This window comes from Melanerpes formicivorus, unplaced genomic scaffold (assembly GCF_026170545.1).
Source record: "Melanerpes formicivorus ecotype bairdi unplaced genomic scaffold, bMelFor1.0.p_v2 SCAF_72, whole genome shotgun sequence".
Classification (NCBI taxonomy): domain Eukaryota; kingdom Metazoa; phylum Chordata; class Aves; order Piciformes; family Picidae; genus Melanerpes; species Melanerpes formicivorus.
This window is the reverse complement of record NW_027142424.1, coordinates 694,763-720,708: the sequence shown is the minus strand read 5'-3', so window position 1 is coordinate 720,708 and position 25,946 is coordinate 694,763. Positions and strand designations below refer to the sequence as shown.

Sequence of the window (25,946 nt, the reverse complement as noted above, 5' to 3'; positions counted from 1 at the left end):
AGGCGCCCGGCAAAGCCGCCCGGCGCGATTCACCAAGCTGCGTACGGCAGCGTAGGGATGTGGTCCGCAGGCGGACGAGGAAGGAACGTGTGAGGCCACCCCGCGACGCCATATTCGCTGCTGGCAAAAGGGCGGTAAGCCGCCAGGGCGCAGCCAGCCATGTTTGTCCCTGGCAAACGGCTGCCTCAGGCTGCGTTGTGCTTCTGAGGAAGCACAGACACTTGCCGCCAGTGGCTGCGCCGGCTTCTCACTACTCTCTCTAGGGCAGAAGGATCTGAGAAACGGGAGGTTTCAGCAGGCTGGCAGAAAAAGCCACTTCCCAACAAGCCCTGCCCTCACTCGTTATGGCGGACGCTCCCGCCTCGCTTCACGGCAGAGCGGGCGAAACCAAAGCCGCGGGGGGAAGTAGCCTGTGTTGCGCGCTGGGTCCTGCCTAATGCTACACCGCGGCCAACCCCCTGCGCGGAGGGCGGTGGGTTAGTCGCGGGCGGAACGCTCCATCTGCCCCCCCGCCGGTGGAGGGGGAGTTAAGGTAGGCGGGGAGCAGCGACTTCCTCTTTCCGTGGGCTCGCCGGTGGCGGCAGGCGGAGGGGATCCGAGGGGGAGCGCTCCCCTCTCCGACCGCGCTGTAGTGTGTCCCGACTGCTGCCCTGGAGGGACAGGAAAGGGGGACGCGGGGGTGAGGTGGGGCGGCTGGCGCAGGAGCAGGGGAGGCTCGCGTGTGTGGGGCTGGGGGCGAGGGAGACCCTCAGGAGTAGGGGCTTGAGGGGAGCGAGAGGCCCCCAAGAGTGCGGACCTGCGGCCGGGCGGGCTGAGAAGCAGGGAACCCCCCCAGGAGCGTGAGGCTGTGGGGAACATCGCGAGCAGGAGAGACCCTTAGGAGTGGGGGGCTGAGGGGAGCAGAAGGCCCTCAGGGGGGTTAGGGGGGCACCCGGAGCAGGAGACTCCTGGTTGTGTGGGACCAGGAGGGGTGTCCATGAGCACCCCTTGGAGCGGGGGGAAGTGTTCTTAGGGGCCCAGTGCTCCCCAACGCCACCTGGGGAGGGCAGGTGCCAGGTGAGAGGAGAAGCTGAAGGGGTGAAGGCCTGGGTCATCGGCGGTCTCCAGCATCGAGAGAGGGGGGGACAGTGAGGGTAGGCACCCTGCTTCCCTGCTCCTGCAGGTGTGTGGCATGATGAGTTCCCCTGGCAGGGCCAGCAGCGAGTATCCCCTGCACGTCCTGGTGTGGAATAATGACTACAGGAGGCTGGACGTGGAGCTGCAGGACAAGGTAACCAGCACACCTGGGTGGCAGAGTGGCTGCGGTGGGGCTGGTGGCCTCAGAAGAGCTTGTGCCCCGGTGCAGGGCTTGGTGCTCCTTGCTTACTGCCTTCGTAGGGAGAAGTAACCCTGGTGGCACTGCCAGGTGTGTTTTGCTGGGCTTGTGGGGTTGCTGCGCTTCTCTCTCTTCACCTCTTTCTTTGTGGCTGCAGGAGTGATGTCAGAAGGTGTAGGAACGCACTTTCTGTCCTGTATGATCTTTAGTGTTGGCTTCTTAGCTGCAAAGCCTTGCCCAGAGCATTCGAGTGTGGGCTGCAGAATGGCTGTAGAAGGTATTTAGGAGTCGTTGAAGTAGATCAGGGAGAGCAGATATGATGGATGTTGCGTTTGGGGGCTGTGTGTGCCAGAGGAGCAATAAATACTGCTTACCTTAATGGGAAGTCAACATGCAGCAAAGGTGGCTGCTGCTGCTACTGCTACTGCTGCTGGAGATTAAATCAGCCCCTAACTTGCTGAGGACCAGCAATTCTTACAGCTCCATTGCTGTCAAAGGCTGTGGAGGCAGCGTTTTTATACTGGCTGGAATGTTTTCAGCATCTCTGGTCAAAATAAAAACAGATCATTGTTTGGGGCTGTAGGGTAGAAAAAGACAAAGCTGTTCCTTCTCTGGGACAGCTCAGATGTAATGATGTAAGGAAATGGTCTGAAAAGCTGCAGCAGAGCTGGAGCAGCAAACATCCTTCGTGCTGAGACGCTCTTGGAACAGCTCTGACACCGGTGTGGAGTAGAGTTTGCTTGAGCAGAGCATGCTGATTACGTTACACCTGACACCACAAGTGTGTGAGCCGAAGAGCAGCGGGGCCACCTCCTGATGAGTGACCATCATCTGCGATTCTAATGACACACCACGACCCACTAACACTTGCTTACAGCATGCTGCTGCCCTCTCGGTGGGAGAATCTTTGGAATGCGGTTACTTTGTACCTAATGGATGGGACACTTCCAGTCCTTAACAAAAGCTTTAACCTTCCTGGCACGTTGCTTTTGTGTCTTTATTTCTGCTTCAACGTTCTCACCTGGGGAAGCTTGTCGTTAAACAAGGGTCGTTCTGCCTCTCCTTGGTCTGAGGCTGCAGTTCACACCTGGGAAGTGCTCCTTCCTCCCTCAAACTAGAGAGATGAACATGTTAAGATGGGATATGCCTCTCTCTTACTTCCTTTCTCTGCTTTTAAATGATTTCTGCCTTCTTTTTTGTTTCAAGTGTTCCAAAGATGTTATTCCTTCTGCTTCCTTGGGATAAGCTTCTTGCTTGTCGGGAGGGGTGCCTGAGGGAATCTAAAGACACTTGCCAACTGCACTCGGTGTGGCAAATGATGGGTAGGACGTTTGGCTAGCAGTTAACCGTGAACAAAGACGACTGGGAGGGCCACCTTGGAGTCCTTTGCCTGGCGGTGCAGTGGGCATTGGAGCTGTAGGAAGTGGGGAAGCAGATTAAGTTGCACACCACCACAGGAGTGGAAAGAGAATGCTTTGAAATGAAGCACTCCCTACTCTGTGTGTGTGTGTGATCTTTCCAACTTGATGCTGTCAGATAAACCGTGTTAACTTGCATAATAACTTTTCCTTTCTCATTCTGCTATTGACTTTCCCCTTTTCCTTTAGTTATAGATGCTCTTCTGTTTCAAATCTCTAAGCTAATAGTGACAGATATGTAAGGTATGAGTATGTTGTGCTTTGCATGTTTTGGCTAGTTATGCCTGTGTAGTTTGGGGGGTTTTTTTTGGGGTCGTTTTGGTTTGGTTTTGTTCCCTTTGGTAATTTGCTTTCAGTGCCTTGTCCAAAACGCTCTCACTCCTCGTTGTGCTCTGTGTGTGTGTGTGTCAGTCAGATGGATGCTGTGTAAAATACCATTTGCTTCTAGACTTTTTCCAAAGTGCTCCCAAACTTGGTGTTGTATGCCCTGCTCTGTTTCTTTTTCCCTCTCTTTTCATGGTGTTGTGTGGTGTTAAACCTTCTGTTGGTCTCTCAGGCATGTTGACTGTCCATGGTGCAGTGCACACAGACTGCAGCTCCTGTCTTCTCCTGACAGAGAAACTCTCCTCCAGGAGAACAGCTTCTCCTGAAGGGGAAATAAAATGACAGCAAAAGAAATGAGAAGCATCAACAAGAACTCAGTCATGTCTTAAATGCCACCAGTTGTTACCATCTCAGTTTTGTAGGCCCTGTTCTGCTTCTCTCTTTATCTCCATGGGGAAGTAAACCTGCACCGTCCGGGGTGCAGAACAGAGTCACTGTGCACCACAGATGTGGCAATACCAAAGGAATATTGACTCCTGGATTACTTTGTGTAAACTCTACTTGCTGTGTTCTGATTAATTGGGTTTCATAGGACAGCTTCAGCATTCATCCTCTCTTGGATACTCAACAGGATGTTGATCAACGGGATCCACGAGGCCGGACCTTGCTGCACCTTGCTGTTTCCTTGGGTTACATAGAATCTGCCAAAGTCCTGCTTCAGCACAAGGCAGATGTCACCAAAGAGAATGGGCAGGGATGGACAGGTAAAGAGCTGGAAGAGCAGCAGGCCTGTGTTCATGCTTTTCAGTTGTAGGGGTTGGGTTTTAGAATTGCTTGGGTCGGAAAAGCCCTCTAAGGTCATCTGGTCCAACCATCAACCCAACACCACCATGGCCATCAAACCATGGCCCACAGTGCCATGGCCACACATTGCTTGAACCCCTCCAGGATAGGGACTCCACCACCTCCCTGGGCAGCCTGTTCCATTGCCTGACCACTCTTGCAGCAAAGAAATTGTTTCTAATCTCCAGCCTAAACCTCCCTGGTACATTTCAGGCCACTTCCTCTCATTCTATCACTTGATACTAGGGAACAGAGTCTAATCCCCACCTCGCTCCAAACTCCTTTCAGGAGTTGCAGAGAGCAATGAATTCTGCCCTCAGCCTCCTCTTCTCCAGACCAAACAACCCTAGGTCCCTCATCTGCTCCTTATAAGACCCATTTTCCAAACCCATCTGATTTTTAGTTCTGTGTTTAGCTCAGAGAGCGAAGTGACACCCTGTGAGTTTCATGACATCATAGAATGGTTTGAGTTGGAAAAGACCTTTCAAGCCCATCCAGTCCAACCCCCAGCAGTCAGCAGGGACATCTGCAACTAGAGCAGGTTGCTCAGAGCCCCACACAAGCTGACCTGCACTGGTTCCAGGCATGGGGCACCTCACACCTCTCTGGGCAAGAGTCTCGCCACCCTCGGTGTCAAACATTTCTCCCTTCTCTCCAGTCTGAATCTCCATCTTTTGCTTTACACCATCACCCCTTCTGCTGTCCCAACAGGCCCTGCTCAAAAGGTTGTCCTCATCTTTGTTCTTGCAGTTTTACATGAGGCTGTCAGCACAGGGGATCCAGAGATGGTACAAATGATTCTGCAGCACCGGGACTACCAGCAGACTGCTATGACACTTGGAGGAGTTCCTGAATTGCTCCAAAAGATTAATGAGGTAATGGTTTAGCTTAAACCTCTTACTCCAGACTGCAGTTTTCATTCAAGCAGTTCAGTTAAGCAGCCAGAAAGCAGATGGGCAGTTGTGTTCTTGGCTTCATCTTGTGCATTCCACAATGCTCTGGGAGGTGGAGAGTTTTCCCTTGACTTGACTGTGAAGTCTTCAGTCATGACTCCAGTGTTGAAGGCTGACTCTTGAAGGTGTAGTAAAATAAGGCAGGATAGCTCATCAGAGAGCTCTCTCTCACCACCACACAGTGCAAGCCAGTGTCTTTGGCTGTTGGTCTATCAGGGAATCACAGAAATAGTGGAGACTGGAGGAGACCTTTCAGATCATCAAATCCAACCCTTAACCCAGCGCTGCCAGATCACCACTAAACCATGGCCCTCAACACCACATCCCCTCCAGGAATGGGGATTCCACCACTGCCCAGCCTGGCCCACAGCCTTGGCAAGCTTTTGTGGGGAAGAAATTGTTCTTCATGTCCAACCTAGGCCTCCCCTGGCACAACTTGAGGCTGTTTCCTCTCATCCTGTTGGGGTCATCGTGTCACCACATCTCAATTTTTCAGTTCTTTGTTTTCCTTTGTCTAAAATGGTTTATAGAATAGAATTAACCAGGTTAGAAAAGAGCTTTGAGATCATCGAGTCCAATCTATCACCCAACACCATCTAATCAACTAAACCACAGCACCAAGTGCCTCATCCAGGCTCTTCTTAAACACCTCCAGGGATGGGGACTCCACCACCTCCCTGGGCAGCACATCCCAATGGCCAATCTCTCTGGGAAGAAATGTTCCCAAAGCCTACTGTACGGAATGAGCAATGAAAACTGTTTGATGAATTACTGCTTTATTGTTTTCCTTCTCCAGACTCCTGACTTTTATGTGGAGATGAAGTGGGAGTTCACTAGCTGGGGTAAGAATCCTCCTCCTCATTACTTCATCTGATCTGTGGACAAAGGGACTTGTTTCAGTATAAACATCACAAAGGATAAACCAGTTCACATCTTTTAGCCCAAACTCGTGTTTGTCTTCCTTCTCATATCCATCTTGAATTTCAAGTTGGTGGGGCTGGTCCCTAAGCTGACTGTTCTTAAAGCTCAAGGAGATCAGTATCTCACCTCCTCTGGAATAATCATAGAATCAACCAGGTTGGAAAAGACCTCAAAGATCACCAAGCCCAACCTGTCACCCAAAACCTCATGACTACTAAACCAGGTCACCAAGTGTCACATCCAATCCCCTCTTGAACACCTCCAGGGATGGGGACTCCACCACCTCCCTGGGCAGCACATTCCAATGGCCAATCTCTCTTGCTGGGAAGAATTTTTCCCTCACCTCCAGCCTAAACCTCCCCTGGCACAGCTTGAGACTGTGTCCTCTTGTTCTGGTGCTGCTTGCCTGGGAGAAGAGACCAACCCCCACCTGGCTACAACCTCCCTTCAGGGAGTTGTAGACAGCAAGAAGGTCTCCCCTGAGCCTCCTCCAGGCTAAGCAACCCCAGCTCCCTCAGCCTTTCCTCACAGGGCTGTGCTCCAGACCTCTCCCCAGCTTTGTTGCCCTTCTCTGGACATGTCCAAGTGTCTCAATGTCCTTCCTAAACTGCGGAGCCCAGAGCTGGACACAGGACTCAAGGTGTGGCCTAACCAGTGCTGAGCACAGGGGCACAGCGACTTAACGCTCATAGCACTGAGCAATCTTCCACCAGGGATGGAGCTTCTACTCGAGTTCAGACTTCCCTTGTGCTTAGTCCACTGCATGTTTGGTTTTTTTTTTTCTTGCTCATCTTTCTCAGTTTCCTTCCACAGTCCCCCTGGTTTCCAGAGTTTGTCCAAGTGATGTCTGTCGCATCTGGAAGAGCGGTGCCAAGCTGCGCGTGGACCTCACTCTGCTGGGCTTCGAAAACATGAGCTGGGAGAGAGGGAGGCGTAGTTTGATCTTCAAGGGGGAAGGTAAATGTCTTAGCAGCTCTGCAGCATTAAGCACTGAAATCTGTGTGAGCTCCAGGGAGGAATCCCAGTTTTCTTAGTCACAGACTTGTTTAGACTGTAAAAGACCTTTGAGCTCATCCAGTCTCCGGGGATGGTGACTCCACCACCTCCCTGGGCAGCACATTCCAATGGCCAATCTCTCTTGCTGGGAAGGACTTCCTCCTAACATCCAGCCTAAACCTCCCCTGGCACAGCTTGAGACTGTGTCCTCTTGTTCTGGTGCTGGGTGCCTGGGAGAAGAGACCAACCCCCACCTGGCTACAGCCTCCCTTCAGGCAGTTGTAAAGAGCAAGGTGGTCTCCCCTGAGCCTCCTCTTCTCCAGGCTAAGCAACCCCAGCTCCCTCAGCCTCTCCTCACAGGGCTGTGCTCCAAACCCCTCCCCAGCTTTGTTGCCCTTCTCTGGACACCTTCCAGCAGCTCAACATCTTTCCTAAACTGAGAGGCCAATCTCTCTGTCTGGAAAGAACTTCCTAACATCATAGTATCATAGTATCATCATCCAGGGTGGGAAGGGACCACAAGGATCATCTGGTTCCAACCCCCCTGCCATGGGCAGGGACACCCCACACTAGATCAGCCTGGCCAGAGCCTCATCCAGCCTGGGCTTAAACACCTCCAGGGCTGGGGCCTCAACCACCTCCCTGGACAACCCATTCCAGGGCTTCACCACTCTCATGGGGAAGAACTTCCTCCTCACCTCCAGCCTGAATCTCCCCACCTTCAGCTTCATTCCATTCCCCCTAGTCTTATCACTCCCTGAGATCCTGAGCAGTCCCTCCCCAGCCTTCCTGTAGCCCCCTTCAGATACTGGAAGGCCACAATGAGGTCACCTTGGAGCCTTCTCTTCTGCAGACTGAACAGCCCCAACTCCTTCAGTCTGTCCTCATAGGAGAGGTGCTCCAGCCCTCTGATCATCCTTGTGGCCCTTCTCTGGACACCTTCCAGCACCTCCAGATCCCTCTTGGAATAGGGGCTCCAGAACTGAAGGCAGTACTCCACCCTTGAGCAGCCGAGTCTGGTTGAGAGGTGTCCCTGCCAGCGACAGGGCGGTTGGAGTGGACGATTTGTGAGGTCCCTAAGCCATTCTGTCATTTCCCACAGATGCTGGAGGCTGGGCAGAGCTGATTGAGATCAATCATGATGAGAAGTTTGTCACCACAGAACGTTTTGAGATCTCCCAGCACATGAAGCGGTTGACCTTGGGCTCTATGACGCCCAAGAGGAAAGATGTGGAGCGGCGCCTGACGTCTCCCATCATCAACACGTGCCTTGACACCAAAAACATTGCTTTTGAGAGGTAAGCTGGAAACCTGCTCTTCACAGAGGAAGCCTTTGAGGTTATGGATGGTCAGACTTTGCAATCAAGCTCTAAAGAGAAGCTCTCAGAAGCGAAAAACGTTGAGGGTGAGAGCTGAAGTGCCTCAAAAGTTCATTGAGTGTTACATAAAGAGGTTCAGGTGGGTCAGCTTGGCACTACTGCTTGCTAACAAGTTCACAGGATGTCAGGGATTGGAAGGGACCCAAAGAGATCAAGTCCTGCCCCCCCTGCCTGAGCAGGACTGTAGAATCTAGTGGAGGTCACACAGGAACACATCCAGATCATAGTATCATTCAGGGTTGGAAGGGACCACAAGGATCATCTAGTTCCAACCCCCCTGCCATGGGCCATGGAGGGAAGGGAGGCCACCCAGAGGGACCTTGAGAGGCTGGAGAGGTGGGCACAAGCCAACCTCATGAAGATGGGCCTTGAAAGTCTCCAGAGATTCCACAACCTCCCTGGGCAGCCTGTTCCAGTGCTCTGTGACCCCCTACAGTAAAGAAGTTCCTCCTTGTGTTGAGGTGGAACCTCCTGTGCTGCAGCTTACATCCATTGCTCCTTGTCCTATCCCAGGGAGCAAGTAAGCAGAGCCTGTCCCCTCCCTCCTGACCCCCAGCCCTCAGATACTTAGAAACATTTATTAAATCCCCTCTAAGTCTCTTTTCCAGACTAAAAAGCCCCAGGTCCCTCAGCCTCTCCTCATAAGTTACCAGTGGAAAAGGCTGATGTGCAGCAAACCTCCAGGTTATCATGTTAGTGAGAGGAATGGTAATCACACAAATGTTTAGGCTGCAAAAGACCACCAAGGTCATCAAGCCCAACCCTTAACCCAGCACTGCCAGGTCACCACTCAACCATGTACCTCAGCACCACATCTCCACTGCTTTGAAACCCCTCTAGGGATGGGGACTCTACTGCTGCCCTGGGCAGCCTGGGCCAGGCTTTGGCAACCCTCAAGGAGAAGTTGCTTCAGGCTGGAGCCTGAAACTCCCCTGGTGCAACCTGAGGCTGTTTCCTCTTGTCCTGTCATTTTGTTCCTTAGGAGAAGAGGCCATCCCCACCTGGCTCTAACCTCCTTTCAGAGAGTTGTAGAGAGCAATGAGGTCTCCTCTCAGCCTCCTTTTCTCCAGACTAAACCACCCCAGCTCCCTGAGCTGCTCCTCACCAGCCCTGTTCTCCAGACCCTTCCCAGCTTTGTTGCCCTTTCCTGGACATGCTCCATCCCCTCAATGTCCTTGGAGTGAGGGCCCCAAACCTGACCCCAGTATTCAATATGTGGCCTCACCAGTGCCCAGGAGAGGGATACAACCCTTTGTGTGCATCTGCTTTGGGAGTGCTCTGTGCTGCAGCAACCTCCCCAGTGATCACAAGCAAACAGTTTCAAAGCAAGATGTGGAATTCCAACATCTTTCTCTTGAATATTCAATAACCTTCCCAAGCTGCCCAGGATTGGCCCCTCTGAAGTTTGCTGAGCCTTAGTAACTGCAGCATCTGCCCACCCTAGAGACTAAGGTCCTAACTGGCCACTCCTAATGTCCAGTTCCTCAAATTGCCATGGCAGGCCTAAAATCTGAGTGTTGACCTCAGAGCTAAGGGTCAAAAAAGGCAGCAGAACTTCCTCAGCCCTCAGATTTGTGTGAGGACAGAGTGACTTGTGGTTTTGACCTGAGGTGAATCATGAAATAACCCTTCAAATGCTGTCTAAAATCACATTTGGGAGAAAGGAGATGGGGTTTGTGTAGAAATGCAGCTGTTCAGTGATGACCTTCCTGTTTGCTTCTTCTCAGAACCACCTCTGGATTCTGGGTGTGGAAGACAGAGAGAGCAGAAGGTGTGAATGGTTATGAAGCAAAGGTAAAGCCCATTGTGTTCTGTTCTGAGCTCTTCTGGATCACTGAAGCGTGATGGTGACTTCTGCCAGGGTGTTTGGGGTCTTAAACTTCCCCTTGAGGGCATTATTGTGTTGTCAGCAGGAGTGAGGAGCTTCAGGGCTGCCAAGCTTATGGGAAGGATGTTGCCTGTGGGAGGGATGTTGCCTGTGTGCAGGAAGTTGCCAGGAGCTGTAGCAGAGAGGGAGGATCAAAGTGTTCCAGAAAAGGGGCAAAAGATGTGGCACAGCTGCTAGAACTCCTTCCAAAAGGTTGAATTTAACTCCAGGATGAGTGTTGTCATTCTTTCACTGTTGAGAATCATACAACCAATAAGGTTGGAAAAGACCTTAGTCATCATCAAGTCCAACCTGTCACCTAACACCTCATGACAACTAAACCATGGCTCCAAGTGCCACATCCAATCCCTTTTTGAACACCTCCAGGGATGGGGACTCCACCACCTCCCTGGGCAGCACATTCCAATGGCCAATCTCTCTTGCTGGGAAGAACTTTCTCCTCACCTCCAGCCTGAACCTCCCCTGGCACAGCTTGAGACTGTGTCCTCTTGTTCTGGTGCTGCTTGCCTGGGAGAAGAGACCAACCCCCACCTGGCTACAACCTCCCTGCAGGGAGTTGGAGAGAGCAAGAAGGTCTCCCCTGAGCCTCCTCTTCTCCAGGCTAAGCAACCCCAGCTCCCTCAGCCTCTCCTCACAGGGCTGTGCTCCAGACCCCTCCCCAGCTTTGTTGCCCTTCTCTGGACACCTTCCAGCAGCTCAACATCTTTCCTAAACTGAGGAGCCCAGAACTGGACACAGGACTCAAGGTGTGGCCTAAGCAGTGCTGAGCACAGGGCACAATGACCTCCCTGCTCCTGCTGGCCACACTGTTCCTGATGCAGGCCAGGATGCCATTGGCCTTCTTGGCCCCCTGGGCACACTGCAGGCTCATGTTCAGCCTACTCTCAACCACTACCCCCAGGTCCCTCTCTGCCTGGCTGCTCTCAGCCACTCTGTCCCCAGCCTGTAGCACTGCCTGGGGTTGTTGTGGCCAATGTGTCTGACTTCCCTTCTTTGTTCTGCCTTAAAAATCTCTGCCCAGCTGGGGGAATCTTTCCAGCAGACCTGGCCTGGACATGCCTGTTTAGTTTTGAGGTGTAACTCTTGGCTGTAAGGCTGACTTCTGCTGCTGTCACAGTCTCCTGTGTCACCAAACCTTGCTGCTCTTGCCCCACAGGATCTTTGGGAGCTGTCTGCTGGCTGGAGACCCTCTGGTGTGTGATTTGCAGGGTTCTTTTGCCAGCTTGCCCAGCAGGTGGCATGTCCTGACTGCCTTAGCAAAGCTGTCAAAAACAGATCAGATTAGAATAGAATAGAATAAACCAGGTTGGAAGAGACCTTCAAGATCATCCAGTCCAACCTATCAGCCAACACCATCTAATCAACTAACCCATGGCACCAAGCACCCTGTCAAGTCTCCTCCTAAACACCTCCAGGGATGGTGACTCCACCACCTCCCTGGGCAGCACATTCCAATGGGCAGTCACTCTCTCTGTGTAGAACTTCCTCCTCACCTCCAGCCTAAACCTCCCCTGGTGCAGCCTGAGACTGTGTCCTCTTGTTCTGGTGCTTGGGAGAAGAGACCAACCTCTGCCTGTCTACAACCTCCCTTCAGGGAGTTGTAGACAGCAAGAAGGTCACCCCTGAGTCTCCTCTTCTGCAGGCTAAGCAACCCCAGCTCCCTCAGCCTCTCCTCACAGGGCTGTGCTCCAGACCCCTCCCCAGCCTTGTTGCCCTTCTCTGGACACCTTCCAGCACCTCAACATCTTTCCTAAACTGAGGAGCCCAGAACTGGACACAGGACTCAAGGTGTGGCCTAACCAGTGCTGAGCACAGGGGGAGAATGACCTCCCTGCTCCTGCTGGCCACACTGTTCCTGCTGCAGGCCAGGATGCCATTGGCCCTCCTGGCTGCCTGGGCACACTGCAGGCTCATGTTCAGCCTACCATCAACCATCCTACCATAAGAGCAGACCCCAAACGCAGCTCGTTGATCCCCAGCGTGTTAAAGATGCTCTTTGTCAGCGAGGGGGAGATCCCTGCTGCTTCCTTCTGCCTCTAGATGTTGTGCACCTGGGGTTTGCCTAGGGAAAACTCTCTTGTATTTTAACCTGTGGTGCTTTTTGGCCTTGTGCCCTCTCTGGTTTCTTCCAGGTGTACTTTGCCAACAACGTCAACGTGGTCACCAAAATCCGAACAGAGCACTTGACAGAGGAGGAGAAGAAAAGATACAAAGGTAAGCTCTCCTCCAGGATACCTGCAAACAGCATCACAGAATCATTTGGGCTGGGGAAAGATCTTTAAGGTCATCAAGTCCAACCATTTTCTGACTCTACCAAGGCTGCTGCTAAACCTTTGGGCTTGCTGATATCTTCTCTGTGTGACTGGGCAGACAGACAAGGGAAACTTCGCCCTGCTTTGCTTTCGTGTTGTGTGTCTGATGGGGCTCATTACTTGACTCCTAACCTTCAAATCCCAGCATGGTGGGACCTCTGGAGAGCATCCAATCCAATCTCCCCTGCTCAAGCAGGGGCACCCACAGCTGCTTGCTAACTTTGCCCTGCTTTGCTTTCATATTGTGTGTCTGATGGGGCTCATTACTTGACTCCTAACCTTCAAATCCCAGCATGGTGGAACCTCTGGAGATCATCCATTCCAACCCTTCTGCTCAAGCAGGGGCACCCACAGCAGCTTGCCCATGAGCACAATGGCCTGGGGGGTTTGAAATCTCCCCAGAGGAGACTCCACAGCCTCTCTGGGCAGCCTGCTCCAGGGCTCCAGTATCTCCTGTTCAGATGGCACCTCCTGGGTTCCAGTTAGTGGTTGTTGTCCCTTGTCTTGTCACTGGGCACCACATGAGCTAATCTTTATCCTGCCTGTGTTCAGAGGAAGAAAGGACCTTTCAAAGCTGTTGGAAGTGCTAAGAGGCTTCACTTTTCTGCTCTGGAATATATTCCTGCTGTGGCCATTATTGCAAGTTTCCTGTGGGCCTTTTTTTTGCTTGGACTTGGTTTGTTGTGGTCCACTTGTGGTGTTAAAAGTAGATTACAAAGAGTCACCAGCCAGTAACTTCCTGTGGCCCTTCCCTGGCCAGCCTTGGAGTGCAGGGGGAGAAACTGGGAATGATAAATCTGTCTGCTAATGGTGATAGAAACCATAGGAAAGCTTTGCCCCTGGTGTGGGAGTTGTGCCTGTGTCAAGTGGAGGTCCTTGGCTTGCCTTGGGTGAAGCTCAGAGATGTGAAAGGTTTGCTTCACTGTGGCTTGCCTGGCTGTCAGCCTGGTGCATGTGCAACTTTTAGTGCTAATTAATTGGGGGTTTCTTTTTTTTTCTCCTTTTTCCCCCCTCCTGATATCCTGAAGCTGACAGAAGCCCCCTGGAATCCTTTCTGGGTACAGTGGAGCACGAGTATGGTGCTCAGGTGAGTGTCTTTGGTGTCCAAACACATCACTGCAGCCCAGAGCCCTGTGCTGATGGGAATTTCAGGCATGTGGATCATAGAATGGCTTAGGTTGGAAGGGACTTTAGGTCTCATCTGCTCCAATTCCCCTGCCATGGGCAGGAACACCTTCCACCAGACCAGGTTGCTCAGGGCTTTGTCTAACCTGGCCTTGAATAGAATAGAATTGAATTAGCCAGGTTGAAAAAGACCTTTGAGATCATCAAGTCCAGCCTGTCACCCACCACCATCTAATCAACACAACCATGGCACCAAGTGCCTCAGCCAGGCTCTTCCTAAACACCTCCAGTGATGGTGACTCCACCACCTCCCTGGGCAGCACATTCCAATGGCCAATCTCTCTTGCTGGGAAGAACTTCTTCCTAGCATCCAGCCTGAACCTCCCCTGGTGCAGCTTGAGACTGTGTCCTCTTGTTCTGGTGCTGCTTGCCTGGGAGAAGAGACCAACCCCCATCTGGCTACAGCCAGAAGGCATCCACAATCTGCCTGGGCAACCTGTTCCACTGTCTCAGCACCTGAAGAACAGGTGAAGAACAACTTCCTAAGATCCTGTTGAACCCTTCTCTCCCTCAGCTTCAAACCATTCCCCCTTGTTCTGTCTCTAGACACCCTCAGGAAAAGTCCCTCTCCAGCCTTCCTGTAGGATCCCTTCAGGTATTGGAAGGCAGCTCTAAGGTCCCCCTGGAGACTTCTCCAGGCTGAACTTCCCTAGCTCCTTTATTTGCCTCCTTTCCTCAGTTTGGCAGCACTTTTTGCTGAGGAGGTTTAAATATTCCCTGAGGATGTGTTTGGTTGTTTTTAGCCCTCAGATGTTCTGCACATAGAGCAGGCACCCCCTTCTGAATGCTCTTAGGAAAAAGCCATAGGAGCTGTGAGCAGAGCAAGAACTGGGCTGTGAGCAGTGGAAACAGACCTCAGCATGCCCAGATCTTGGTGTTGACCCAGCAGTCACCTGGGAAGGCATTGTCCAGAGAGCTGCAGGAGCCTGCAGGTGGGAGATGGTGATCCTCAAAGCTGTGAAAGGCTGCTGGGGCCCAGCAGCACCCTGCTCTTGTGCAGCTCAGAGGGGAAACCCTCTGTCTTCTGCTGTTCTGACCTGTGTTGGTAATGCTTTTAATGTGGCTTTGAGCCACTCCTGTCCATCTGTGCATCCTTCAGTAGGTGATAGATTTGCCAGCTGCTGGCTTGGTATCATGATGGTGCTGCAGACCTTCCATGTAGAGATCATTGCTTCAAGTCCCCCCTCCAAGTTTTGCCTTTTAATGATGAAAGGATTTGGTATCAAGGTGGTGCTGCAGACCTGCCCTGTAGAGATCATTGCTTCAAGTCCCCCCTCCAAGTTTTGCCTTTTAATGATGAAAGGATTTGGTATCAAGGTGGTGCTGCAGACCTTCCATGTAGAGATCATTGCTTCAAGTCCCCCCTCCAAGTTTTGCCTTTTAATGATGAAAGGATTTGGTATCATGATGGTGCTGCAGACCTTCCATGTAGAGATCATTGCTTCAAGTCTCCCCTCCAAGTTTTGCCTTTAATAACTAAAGGATTTGGAGCCTGGAAGTGCTGTAGCTTGGTGTGTGTGTGTTTCTGGTTGGTTTCTAGCTTGGAAGTATTGAAGCAGATGCTTTCCAGATTGGAGCTTTTCAATCTGAGTAGAAAACAACCTAAATATGTCCTTGTCTTTATGGTTGTGCATCACTTGTGCCTAAAATAAAGGAGGAGTTGCTTCACAAGAGGTATTTTAAGAGTCTCTTCTATTAGCTGCTGCCTGTCTGTTCCATGCTTCTGGATTGTTGAGCTTTCTCTTCTCTCCCCCTTGCAGAGTACAACCAAGACAACAGAGTATGCTGCAAGTAACAACCCCACTGCTATTACTCTGGAGGAATACTTTGACCCAGGGTTTGACTTGAAAGGCAGAGACATTGGGAGACCAAAGGAAGTCACCATTCGAACTCAGAAGTGAGGAATTGCTTTAACTGTTCCTAATTGGTCTCTTCCCAGTCAGCTAATCTCTGGAAACCATTTTTGCTGCAAGTACCCAGGGTGGTTTCCCCCCTGCTTTCAGAGTTACTTCAAGATCTCTCTTTTCATTATTCAGCTATAGTCTAATTCTTCATCTACAAACTGACACAATCCCAGTATGGTGGTGGGGGTTGGAAGGGACCTCTGGAGATCATCCAGTCCAATCTCCCCTGCTCAAGCAGGGGCACCCACAGCAGCTTGCCCAGGAGCACAATGCCCAGGGGGGTTTGGAATCTCTCTAGAGAGGGAGACTCCACAACCTCTCTGGGCAGCCTGCTCCAGGCCTCCAGCACCCTCACACCAAAGAAGTTTCTCCTCCTGTTCAGGTGGAACCTCCTGGGTTCCAATTTGTGCCCACTGCCCTTTGTCCTGTCCCTGGGCATCGCTGACAAGAGTCTGGCCACAGCCTCTTGCCCCCACAGGTCCCTTAGCTCTTGCTGAGCATTGAGCAGATCCCTTCTGGGGCTGCTCTTCTCCAGGCTCAACAGTAGCAAGGCTCTCAGCCTTTCCCCCTCACAGAGATGCTCCAAGCCCCTCAGCATCTTTATAGTCTCTGCTGGACTCTCTCCAGTAGTTCCCTGTCTCTCTTGAACTGGGGAGTCCAGAACTGGACCCAGTACTCCAGATACACTCCAGTGCAGAGTGTGGGAGAAGAACCTTCCTCAACCTGCTGGCCACATTCTTCATGGCCCCCAGTCAAAGAGCCTGTGGGACTCTGGCTGTGACTTGTCAGTGCCCTCCTGTGCTCTGCCTTAGGGCTGCCCAGGCATGTGGCTCTGTTTCTCAGAGCAGTGCCTGGCTGACCCCAGGCTCCCCAGAGAGGATGTGGAGTCTCCCTCTCTGGAGACTTTCAAGGCCTGTCTGGGTGTGTTCCTCTGTGACCTGAGCTGGATTGTGTGGTCCTGCTCTGGCAGAGGGGTTGGACTTGATGATGCCCAGGTGGCCAAGAAGGCCAATGGCATCCTGGCCTGCATCAGGAACAGTGTGGCCAGCAGGAGCAGGGAGGGCATTCTGCCCTGTGCTCAGCACTGGTTAGGCCACACCTTGAGTCCTGTGTCCAGTTCTGGGCTCCTCAGTTTAGGAAAGATGTTGAGGTGCTGGAAGGTGTCCAGAGAAGGGCAACAAAGCTGGGGAGGGGTCTGGGACACAGCCCTGTGAGGAGAGGCTGAGGGAGCTGGGGTTGCTTAGCCTGGAGAAGAGGAGGCTCAGGGGAGACCTTCTTGCTCTCTCCAACTCCCTGCAGGGAGGTTGTAGCCAGGTGGGGGTTGGTCTCTTCTCCCAGGCAAGCAGCACCAGAACAAGAGGACACAGTCTCAAGCTGTGCCAGGGGAGGTTCAGGCTGGATGTTAGGAAGAAGTTCTTCCCAGCAAGTGAGATTGGCCATTGGAATGTGCTGCCCAGGGAGGTGGTGGAGTCCCCATCCTTGGAGGTGTTTAGGAAGAGCCTGGATGAGGCACTTGGTGCCATGGTTTAGTTGATCAGATGGTGTTGGGTGAGAGGTTGGGCTGGATGATCTCAGAGGTCTCTTCCAACCTGCTTAATTCTATTCTATTTCTTTGGATCCCTTCCCACCCCTGACATCCTGTGATCCTGTGCTGTCTTTTTGCTGCACCTGTTCTCAGGCTGCAGTTTTATGCAACTTTTCTCTTTTTAGATTCAAAGCAACCCTGTGGATGAGTGAGGAGTTTCCCTTGTCTCTCATGGAACAAGTCACTCCCATCATTGACCTGATGGCCAGGACAAGTGCTCATTTTGCCAGGCTGAGGGATTTCATCACTCTGGAGTTCCCCCCAGGATTTCCTGTCAAAATTGGTAACTCTTAGCCATTTGTTGTTCTTGTTGTAGCATCTTCTCCATTTCCATTCTTCTCCTTGGTACTGCAGCAGGGATTTACAGAAGCTTGGGGGTGTTTCACTAGTCAGCTCACTGGAAGCTGGCACTCAAAGAGGCCTGAGCTGCTTCTGGGCTCACTGAATCCAGATTTTGAATGACAACAATCCTAGAGTGGTTTGGGTTGGAAGGGACTTCAAAGATCCTCTCTCTTTCTCTCCCCCCCCAGCTCCCTCTCTCTCTCTCTCTCTCCCCCCCCAGCTCCCTCTCTCTCTCTCTCTCTCCCCCCCCCAGCTCCCTCTCTCTCTCTCTCTCTCCCCCCCCCAGCTCCCTCTCTCTCTCTCTCTCTCCCCCCCCCAGCTCCCTCTCTCTCTCTCTCTCTCCCCCCCCCAGCTCCCTCTCTCTCTCTCTCTCCCCCCCCCAGCTCCCTCTCTCTCTCTCTCTCCCCCCCCCAGCTCCCTCTCTTTCTCTCTCTCTCCCCCCCCAGCTCCCTCTCTTTCTCTCTCTCTCCCCCCCCAGCTCCCTCTCTTTCTCTCTCTCTCCCCCCCCCAGCTCCCTCTCTTTCTCTCTCTCTCCCCCCCCAGCTCCCTCTCTCTCTCTCTTTCCCCCCCCAGACTTTTCTACCCTCTGTCTTACTTTAAAGGCAGGAACATTGCCTGTAGAGATTGCTTGGGCCTGCCTGATCTTCAGCTGTCTCTTTTGCCCTCAGTATGTGTCCAGGCTTGTCTGCAACAAGGCTCTGTACAAAGCTGAGTTATTTATACCAAGTCATATTGCTGAGGGGGGGTGGAGTTGAAGAATCCTGTGAGATCTGATGTGTGTGTGTTGGTTTTGTTCAGCAATGTCCAAATCACCACAGCAGTCCCTGGACAGATTTCTCTCTTATTTCTTGAGGGAGAATCTGAGTCAGGATCTCTCTCTTCTCTTTGGCTCTTAGCTGTTTACCATCCTCTCTCCCCTCCCCCAAGCTCTTTTTATCTGTTTTTTGTCTTTTAATAGACACACTTTCTCTTTCAATCTGTGCTATGACTGCATTCTCACTCCCATGTAGCTTCCTTATTCCCTTCCACTCATTGGATCCTCAGAGGTAATCTCCTCCCTGACAGCCTGAGAGCCTGGGAACAGCTGAAGGTTTTCAGGGAAGTGAAAATGCAGGTGCAGGACACAAGCCCAGGTCGCTCCAGGCCTCGTTTAACCTGGCCTGGAGCAAAAGAGGAGGAAAGGCAGGAGCAGAGGAGGAATGTTAAAGATTTGAGTACCATGCCAGTGAGAACAAGCTGTTGCCACCCCCATCCTCTCAGCTTCAGTTCCTCAGGTTTGGCAAATCTGTTTGCAAAAGTAGAGAGTGAGGATGGCTGAGGGCAGCTTCAGGATGCAGGGAGTTGCTCTCTACCCACTGTTACCTTGCACACAAGATGCTAATGCAGGTGTGTTTTCTGTGTAAAGTACTTTTGTGTTCACTAATTCCTGATAAGGGAGGATGAGCAGAGGGCTGGAGCACCTCTCCTATGAGGACAGACTGAAGGAGTTGGGGCTGTTCAGTCTGGAGAGGAGAAGGCTCTGAGGTGACCTCATTGTGGCCTTCCAGTATCTGAAGGGGGCTACAGAAAGGCTGGGGAGGGACTGCTCAGGATGTCAGGGAGTGATAGGACTAGGGGGAATGGAATGAAGCTGGAGGTGGGGAGATTCAGGCTGGAGGTGAGGAGGAATTTCTTCCCCATCAGAGTGGTGAAGCCCTGGAATGGGTTGTCCAGGGAGGTGGTTGAGGCCCCGTCCCTGGAGGTGTTTAAGCCCAGGCTGGATGAGGCTCTGGCCAGGCTGCTCTAGTGTGGGGTGTCCCTGCCCATGGCAGGGGGGTTGGAGCTAGCTGATCCCTGTGGTCCCTTCCAACCCTGACTGATACTATGATACTATGATTACAGGGTGTGCTGCTTGTGGAGTACATTCAAGTAGAGGACTGATGTGGCTGTGGGGGTGCAGGAGGGAGTTCCCTCTGTGACAGGTTTCCCCCCTGTTCCTTGCAGAAATTCCCCTCTTCCACGTGTTGAATGCCCGGATTACCTTTGAAAACGTCAATGGCTGCAGGACAGCTGACAAAACATCCTCCCAAGGTGTTGGAGCTGCACAGTGTGAGTCAGGTGAGGAGGGGGAAGGTGCAGTGGCTGCCTCTGGGGAGGTGTCTGCCAGTGGAGTGCACAGGAGAGAGCTGAGCTAACTGCAGTGAAGGGCACAGCCATGGGTGAGAGGGAGGTGCAGTGTGTCACAGCTGATCTGGGTACTGCTCATGCTGTGCTTCCTCAGTTCCTGCCAGACTGAACTCAGCTCTACCAAGCCTTACCAAGTAGTTCAAGGTCTAATTTCAGAGAATCATAGATCCAGAGAATGATTTGGGTTGGAAGGGACCTTCAAGATCATCTAGTTCCAATGCCCTGCCATGGGCAGGGACACCTTCTACTAGACTAGGATGCTCAAAGCATCATCCAGCTTGGCTTTGAACACTCCCAGGCTTGGAGCCTTCACAACTTGTCTGGGCAACCTGTTCCAGTGCCTCACCACACTGGAGGGGAAGAATTTCCTCCTAATTCTGGTGCTGTGGGAGGTGAAATCCACATTTGCTGTTCCTAGGTCTGCAAGCTCTTTCAAGCAGAGAGCAGATTATGTCTGAGCAGGATGCTCATGACTGCACATACCCAGTGACTCCCTGTCCTATGAGCTGTTGCAGATCCATTCATTAGGACTTCTCAGGAGAGTCACTGCAGTGTTTCATCTTCTGCAACCTCTTTATTCTCCCATCTGGCTTTGGCAGTGTTCAGCCACCTTAGTGCTCTGCTGCACGCTGGTTCTGTGTGTTCCATCTGCCAGCATCCAAAAGAAAGCCTCTGCTTTCTGTCTGTGGCCACAAGCATGGCACCAAGAAGACTTTCAGAGCCTGTGAGTGCATTTAGCCAGGTGGTTCCTCTGTATTTGTGGAGTTAACTGAGTCATGCATAAACAGCAGGGCCTAGAGCATGAACGTTGTGAGGAGCAGCTGAGGGAGCTGGGGGAAAGGAGGCTGAGAGGAGACCTCACTGCTCTCTACAACTCCCTGAAAGGATGTTGGAGCCAGGAGAGGGTTGGCCTCTTCTCCCAGGGAGCAAGTGATAGGACAAGAGGAAATCACAGAATACATCTGGTTGGAAGGTAGCTCAGAGATCATCCAGTCCAACCCTTCACCCAGCACTGAGGTCCCTAAACCATTAAACCAGGTCCCTAAGCACCAGGGCTGAGCACTCCCAGGGATGGTGGCTCCACCACTGCCCTGGGCAGATCATTTCAATGATTGAGAACCCTTTCAGTGAAGAAATATTTCCTGATAGGCAGCCTAAACCTCCTCTGGAACAGCTTGTAACCATCTCCTCTAGACCTATCACTTGACACTGAGGACATGGCCTTAGGTTGCCCCAGGGGGAGGTTTAGGTTAGATACAAGGAACAACTTCTTCCCATTGTGGTTTGTCAAGGCCCAGGCTGCCCAGGGTGGTAGTGGAGTCCCCACCCCTGGAGGGGTTTCCAAGCTGTGGTTCTGAGGGCCATGGTTTGGTGGTGCCCTGGCAGTGCTGGGGTCATGGTTGGACTGGATGAGCTGAAAGGTTTCTTCCAACCCAAACCACTGCTTCTCTGATTCTGTTCTATGAGCCTGCTGTACCTGTTCAGGGACAGGTTTGTCATTCCTGACATGATTTGCTCTGACTCTTGGCTGAATCCCCACCAGCAGCCTTGCACTGACCCAGCCATGCTGAAGTGGGGTGCTGGCAAGGGTTTCCAGCTTGTGCTGAGCACTCCTCTGCATGCAGGTGTGTTCATGCCCTGGAAATGGGAACCTCTCCATGTCCACCAGCGGGGGTTGGTCTCTTCCCCCAAGGAACAAGTGACAGGACAAGAGTAAAACAGCCTCAGGGGGCAGGAGCAGGGGTTTAGGTTGGACATGAGGAGCAATTTCTTCTCCTTGAGTGTTGTCAAGGCCTGGCCCAGGCTGCCCAGGGCAGTGGTGGAGTCCCCATCCCTAGAGGGATTTCAGAGCTGTGGAGATGTGGTGCTGAGGGTTTGGTGGTGCCCTGGCAGTGCTGGGGTCATGGTTGGAGTGGATGACCACAGTGTTTCCATGAACCCTCAGAGGTGTTTTCAAGTCCCATCCTGTAAAAACAGACTGTGCCACTGCTTGGAGCTGTGTTTGCCTTCTCCAGGTGCTGATTTTGAGGTTGACCAGTCGGTGTTTGAGATCCCCAAATCCTACCACGTCCAGGATGATGGCAGGAACATCCACGTGCAGGATGAAGACAACGAGATCATGCAGTTTGCTATCCAGCAGAGCTTGCTGGAATCTGGTGGCAGTAAGGTAAGGAAAAGTGCTGTGATCTCTGCAGGGCAGGTCTGGCAGCTCTGATGAGGACCATGCAGCAGCAGCTGCCTCTCTTATAGAATCATGGAATTGTTAGGGTTGGAAGGCACCCCAAGGCTCAGCCAGTCCCAACCCCCCTGCCATGGGCAGGGACACCTCACACCACAGCAGGTTGCTCACAGCCACCTCCAGCTTGGCTGCAAACACCTCCAGGCATGAGGCTTCCACCACCTCCCTGGGCAACCTGTGCCAGGCTCTCACCACTCTCCTGGGGAAGAACTTCTTCCTAACATCCAATCTCAATCTACCCATTTCTAGTTTTGTTCCATTCCCCCCTGACAGCCTCAAAAGTCCCTCCCCAGCTTTCTTGTAGCCCCCTTCAGATACTGGAACGCCACAATTAGGTCTCCCCAAAGCCTTCTCTTTTCCAGACTGAACAGCCCCAACTCCCTCAGTCTGTCCTCACAGCAGAGGAGCTCCAGCCCTCTGCTTATTCTCATGGCCCTTCTCTGGACACCTTCCAGCACCTCCAGATCCTTCCTGTAACAGGCTCCAGCACTGGATGCAGTACTCCAGGTGGGGGTCTCAGCAGAGTGGAGCAGAGGGGGAGAATCAGCTCTCTCGAGCTGCTGGCTGTGCTTCTCTTGCTGCAGCCCAGGATGGGATTGGCTTTCTGGGCTGCAAGTGCTCACTGCTGGCTCCTGTGGAGCTTCTCCTCCCCCAGCACCCCCAAGGCCTTTTCTTCAGGGCTGCTCTGGAGCCAGTCCCTGCCCAGCCTATATTGGTGCTTGGGATTGCCCTGACCCAGCTGCAGGACCTTGCACTTGGTCTTGTTGAAGCTTATGCGGTTAGAATAGAATAGAATTAACCAGGTTGGAAAAGACTTTTGAGATCATCAAGTCCAGCCTGTCACCCCACACCATCTGATCAACTAAACCATGGCACCAAGTGCCTCAGCCAGGCTCTTCCTAAACACCTTCAGGGATGGGGACTCCACCACCTCCCTGGGCAGCACATCCCAATGGCTAACAACTCTATTTGGGCAGAATTTCTTCCTAACATCCAGCCTGAACCTCCCCTGGCACAGCTTGAGACTGTGTCCTCTTGTTCTGGTGCTGCTTGCCTGGGAGAAGAGACCAACCCCCACCTGGCTGCAACCTCCCTTCAGGGAGCTGGAGAGAGCAAGAAGGTCTCCCCTGAGCCTCCTCTTCTCCAGGCTAAGCAACCCCAGCTCCCTCAGCCTCTCCTCACAGGGCTGTGCTCCAGACCCCTCCCCAGCTTTGTTGCCCTTCTCTGGACACCTTCCAGCACCTCAACATCTTTCCTAAACTGAGGAGCCCAGAACTGGACACAGGACTCAAGGTGTGGCCTGAGCAGTGCTGAGCACAGGGCAGAATGACCTCCCTGCTCCTGCTGGCCACACTGTTCCTGCTGCAGGCCAGGATTGTCATGGGCCCACCTCTCCAGCCTGTCAAGGTCCCTCTGGGTGGCCTCCCCTCTAGCATGTCTGCTGCACCACACAGCTTGGTGTCATCCTCTGAATGAAACCAGTGCAGGACCTGTTCTTCTAAGAACCCCAGAAGAGTAAAAGCCACAGTGCTAGGTACTGCAGAGAAGAAACCAGAGGGATTGAAGAGCTCCCTTTCAGTGAGCTGCACCCCAAGTGTGCTGACAGCTGTGATGATCTTGCTTGTTTCTCCCCACTTCTAGGACCTGGGGGTGCACTCCAATGGAGCAGTTGCATATTCACAGGACTTCAACATCCAGTATCAGAGGTAACTCACTTGATTTCACACCAAGCCATACAGTGGCAGAGCAAAACCCCCTTCCAGCAATGCCATGAAACAATTTTCCACCTTCTTATGTCTTTTTGTCTGCATCCTACATATTTGTAGGATGCCCAGAACTCAGAGTCTCCTCTCTTGTGCTTTTCCCTCCCTCCTCTTTGTCATGAAGCAAGGACTCTAAATTGGGCCTCCCTGACTTAAATGTAGCTCAGCTGTGGGCCAGAACAGGTTCTTTACCCCCCACAATAAACTCAGTCCTCCTGTTCTGCTCCTAGCCCTGTGAATTCAGTCCCCCTTTGGGCTGAGTGTTTGTTTATTAGATGCTGCACCCTTCAGGGTAGCAGTTTCCCTCCCCTCCCCCTTCTCCAAATCATTATGTAAGCCTTCAAGCCAGAGCAACATCTGTTTAATGGACCCTGGAGACTCTGCTCTGGGAGGTCTTCCTGCAGTGAAGTGCAAGGAGGTCCTTGGGCTGACAGGAGAAGTGCATCCCCCCTGGTTGTTCTGCGGGGGGCAAGTGAGGTGGTGGTTAAAGCAGGCAAGAAGGCTTTCAGGAGCCCTGGAAAATGGAGCTGTTGGGGTGTGTGAAAGGTTCTGAGGAGCCTTCAGAGAGCAGCTCTCATGTTGGGAGTCATACAGATGTTAGACCAGCTGCTCTCTTACCCAGAAAGCTACTCTGAGCCCTCTGGGAAGAGGTGGTTCAGGTCTGCCACTTGGAAACAGCTGCTGGGGAGGATGCCTGCAGGAGGGGTGACCCTGGCTCTGTCCCCTTCACTCCCTGAAGTTGTTTTTCTCCTCCAGGGCGCTGCAGGAGAGCCTTCTCACCAGCTCAGGTACCTCACTCTGCAGCACCCCCAGTGAGCCTTCCAGCTTTGAGAAGGACTTGCAGCTCGCCATGGAGCTGTCGGTGAGGGAGCAGGAGGAGCGGGAGCGGCAGCGCCGGGAAGAGGAGGACGCGGAGCTTCAGCAAGCTTTGCAGCTTTCCCTGGTGGAAAAGTAACTCTGCAGCCATCTCCCTGAAGCAAGGAGGACCAAAGCTGGGTCAAGCTGAGAGCTTCCAAAGCTCCCAGCCTGAAGACCACTCCTGGATTGCTTAAGTAATCATTTCACCTGCCTTCTACGCTGGCGCCCTCGGCCACCCACGGCTGATTTCCTTTGGTTTGAGGGAGCTGCAGCTCATGGGACTCTGTTTGGCTCCCCAGCCACGAGGTCCTAGCTTGGGAGGAAGAGTTGGTAGCAAAGAGGTATTTATTGGAGGGCAGCTGGGAATTCTGCTTAGCCTCAGGATATAGGATTGCAGCAAACTTTTCTGGGGAGCTCAGGAGGGGGGAAACTTCCTTACTCACCAAAGAGATCCTCACCTGCTTAGTTACTTCTGAATCATTCAAAGCCATTGCCTGCTTCTTCCAGTTGGCTCATGGAAGGGCCTTCCCACAGCACACACAAGGCAGTCCTTCCTGCTGACAGCTGTTTGCTGTTAGCCCTCTTCACCTGTGACTTCTCTCTTCTCTACTTCCTGAGACTTCACCACGCACCCCCTGCTTCAGAGGGATCCTTTTATACTTGAACAGCTAATCCAAGCTCCAGATTAAACCAGTGCTTTTTTTGTTGGGTTGGGGGGGGGGAAGGACAAAAGCAGCCAGTATCATGTTTTTTAGATCCCCACAAGGGACCACCTAAGTGAAGCAGCAGAGAGGGCAGCAGAAACCCCAAGCAGTGCTAGGCTGAGGTGCTTCTCGGGGCTCTCTCTGCCTGCTTGTGAGGTGTGGGTGCTGCATTCAAACAGGAGGCAAAGCAGGGGTGTGGGGGGGACAAAAGCCTTGATGTAGCCCTTCTTGGGAGCTCTAGTTTCTCATTCTGCCACCTGAAAGGGAAAGGTGCTGCTTCTTGGGAGGTTCAAATGCACATCCTTCATGTGAATACATCTATTTTTTTACCTGAATGTTTGTAATTGATTTTTTTTTTGGGGGTGGGATGTTCTGTTTTTTAAACCAAGCCAATAATGACCTAACAAGCCAGCTTCTGACAGTCCCCAGGTAGCTTTTAACCAGCTTTCCTCCCAGGAGAGATTTAGAGCTGTTTTAGCTGCACTCCTCTTGGTGTTTACAGCACTTTCCACTGGGGCTCTCTTAGGTGGCACCCCCACAAGGACATGCTGGACACCCAGAGGAAAGCCTCACAGGGCTTCAGTGTGAGCAAAACTCTGCTCTGGCTGGCAGAAGCCTGCAGAGTTTGGGCTATGGTACCTATGCTCTGAGCTTGCTACCTAATCCTGCACGTGTTCCTGGGGCAAACCAGGGTGGGTTTGGGGGTGCCCAACTCCTACACCTCTATAAACTCACCTTGATGGGGACTCACTCGTAACCAGGGAGGTGGTTGGGGCCTCAGAACCTGCTTTTTAACCCAATACTCCATTGTTTTACAGAGCAGATGATTAAAATCCCATCAGTGTGCACTA

The 25,946-nt window shown here is 52.5% G+C and overlaps 1 protein-coding gene across 6 annotated transcripts; it reads left to right on the top strand.

Moving 5' to 3' along the window:
• Positions 1-128: 128 nt before the first annotated feature.
• On the top strand, positions 129-25,946 carry ANKRD13A (ankyrin repeat domain 13A). 6 transcript variants are annotated; one of them, XM_068163298.1, is made up of 16 exons: positions 129-532; positions 1,163-1,270; positions 3,689-3,821; positions 4,651-4,775; positions 5,650-5,695; positions 6,588-6,731; positions 7,873-8,068; positions 9,877-9,943; positions 12,170-12,251; positions 13,378-13,436; positions 15,295-15,431; positions 17,149-17,306; positions 19,349-19,462; positions 21,547-21,698; positions 23,412-23,476; positions 24,290-25,946. In XM_068163298.1, exons 2-16 carry the CDS (start codon positions 1,172-1,174, stop codon positions 24,486-24,488), a joined length of 1,776 nt encoding a protein of 591 aa, XP_068019399.1. In that variant the 5' UTR covers positions 129-532; positions 1,163-1,171; the 3' UTR covers positions 24,489-25,946. The 6 variants fall into 6 exon arrangements, with proteins under 6 accessions (XP_068019399.1, XP_068019404.1, XP_068019400.1 ...); XM_068163303.1 differs by having other exon boundaries at positions 458-532; positions 1,192-1,270; XM_068163299.1 differs by lacking the exon at positions 129-532 and adding an exon at positions 552-684.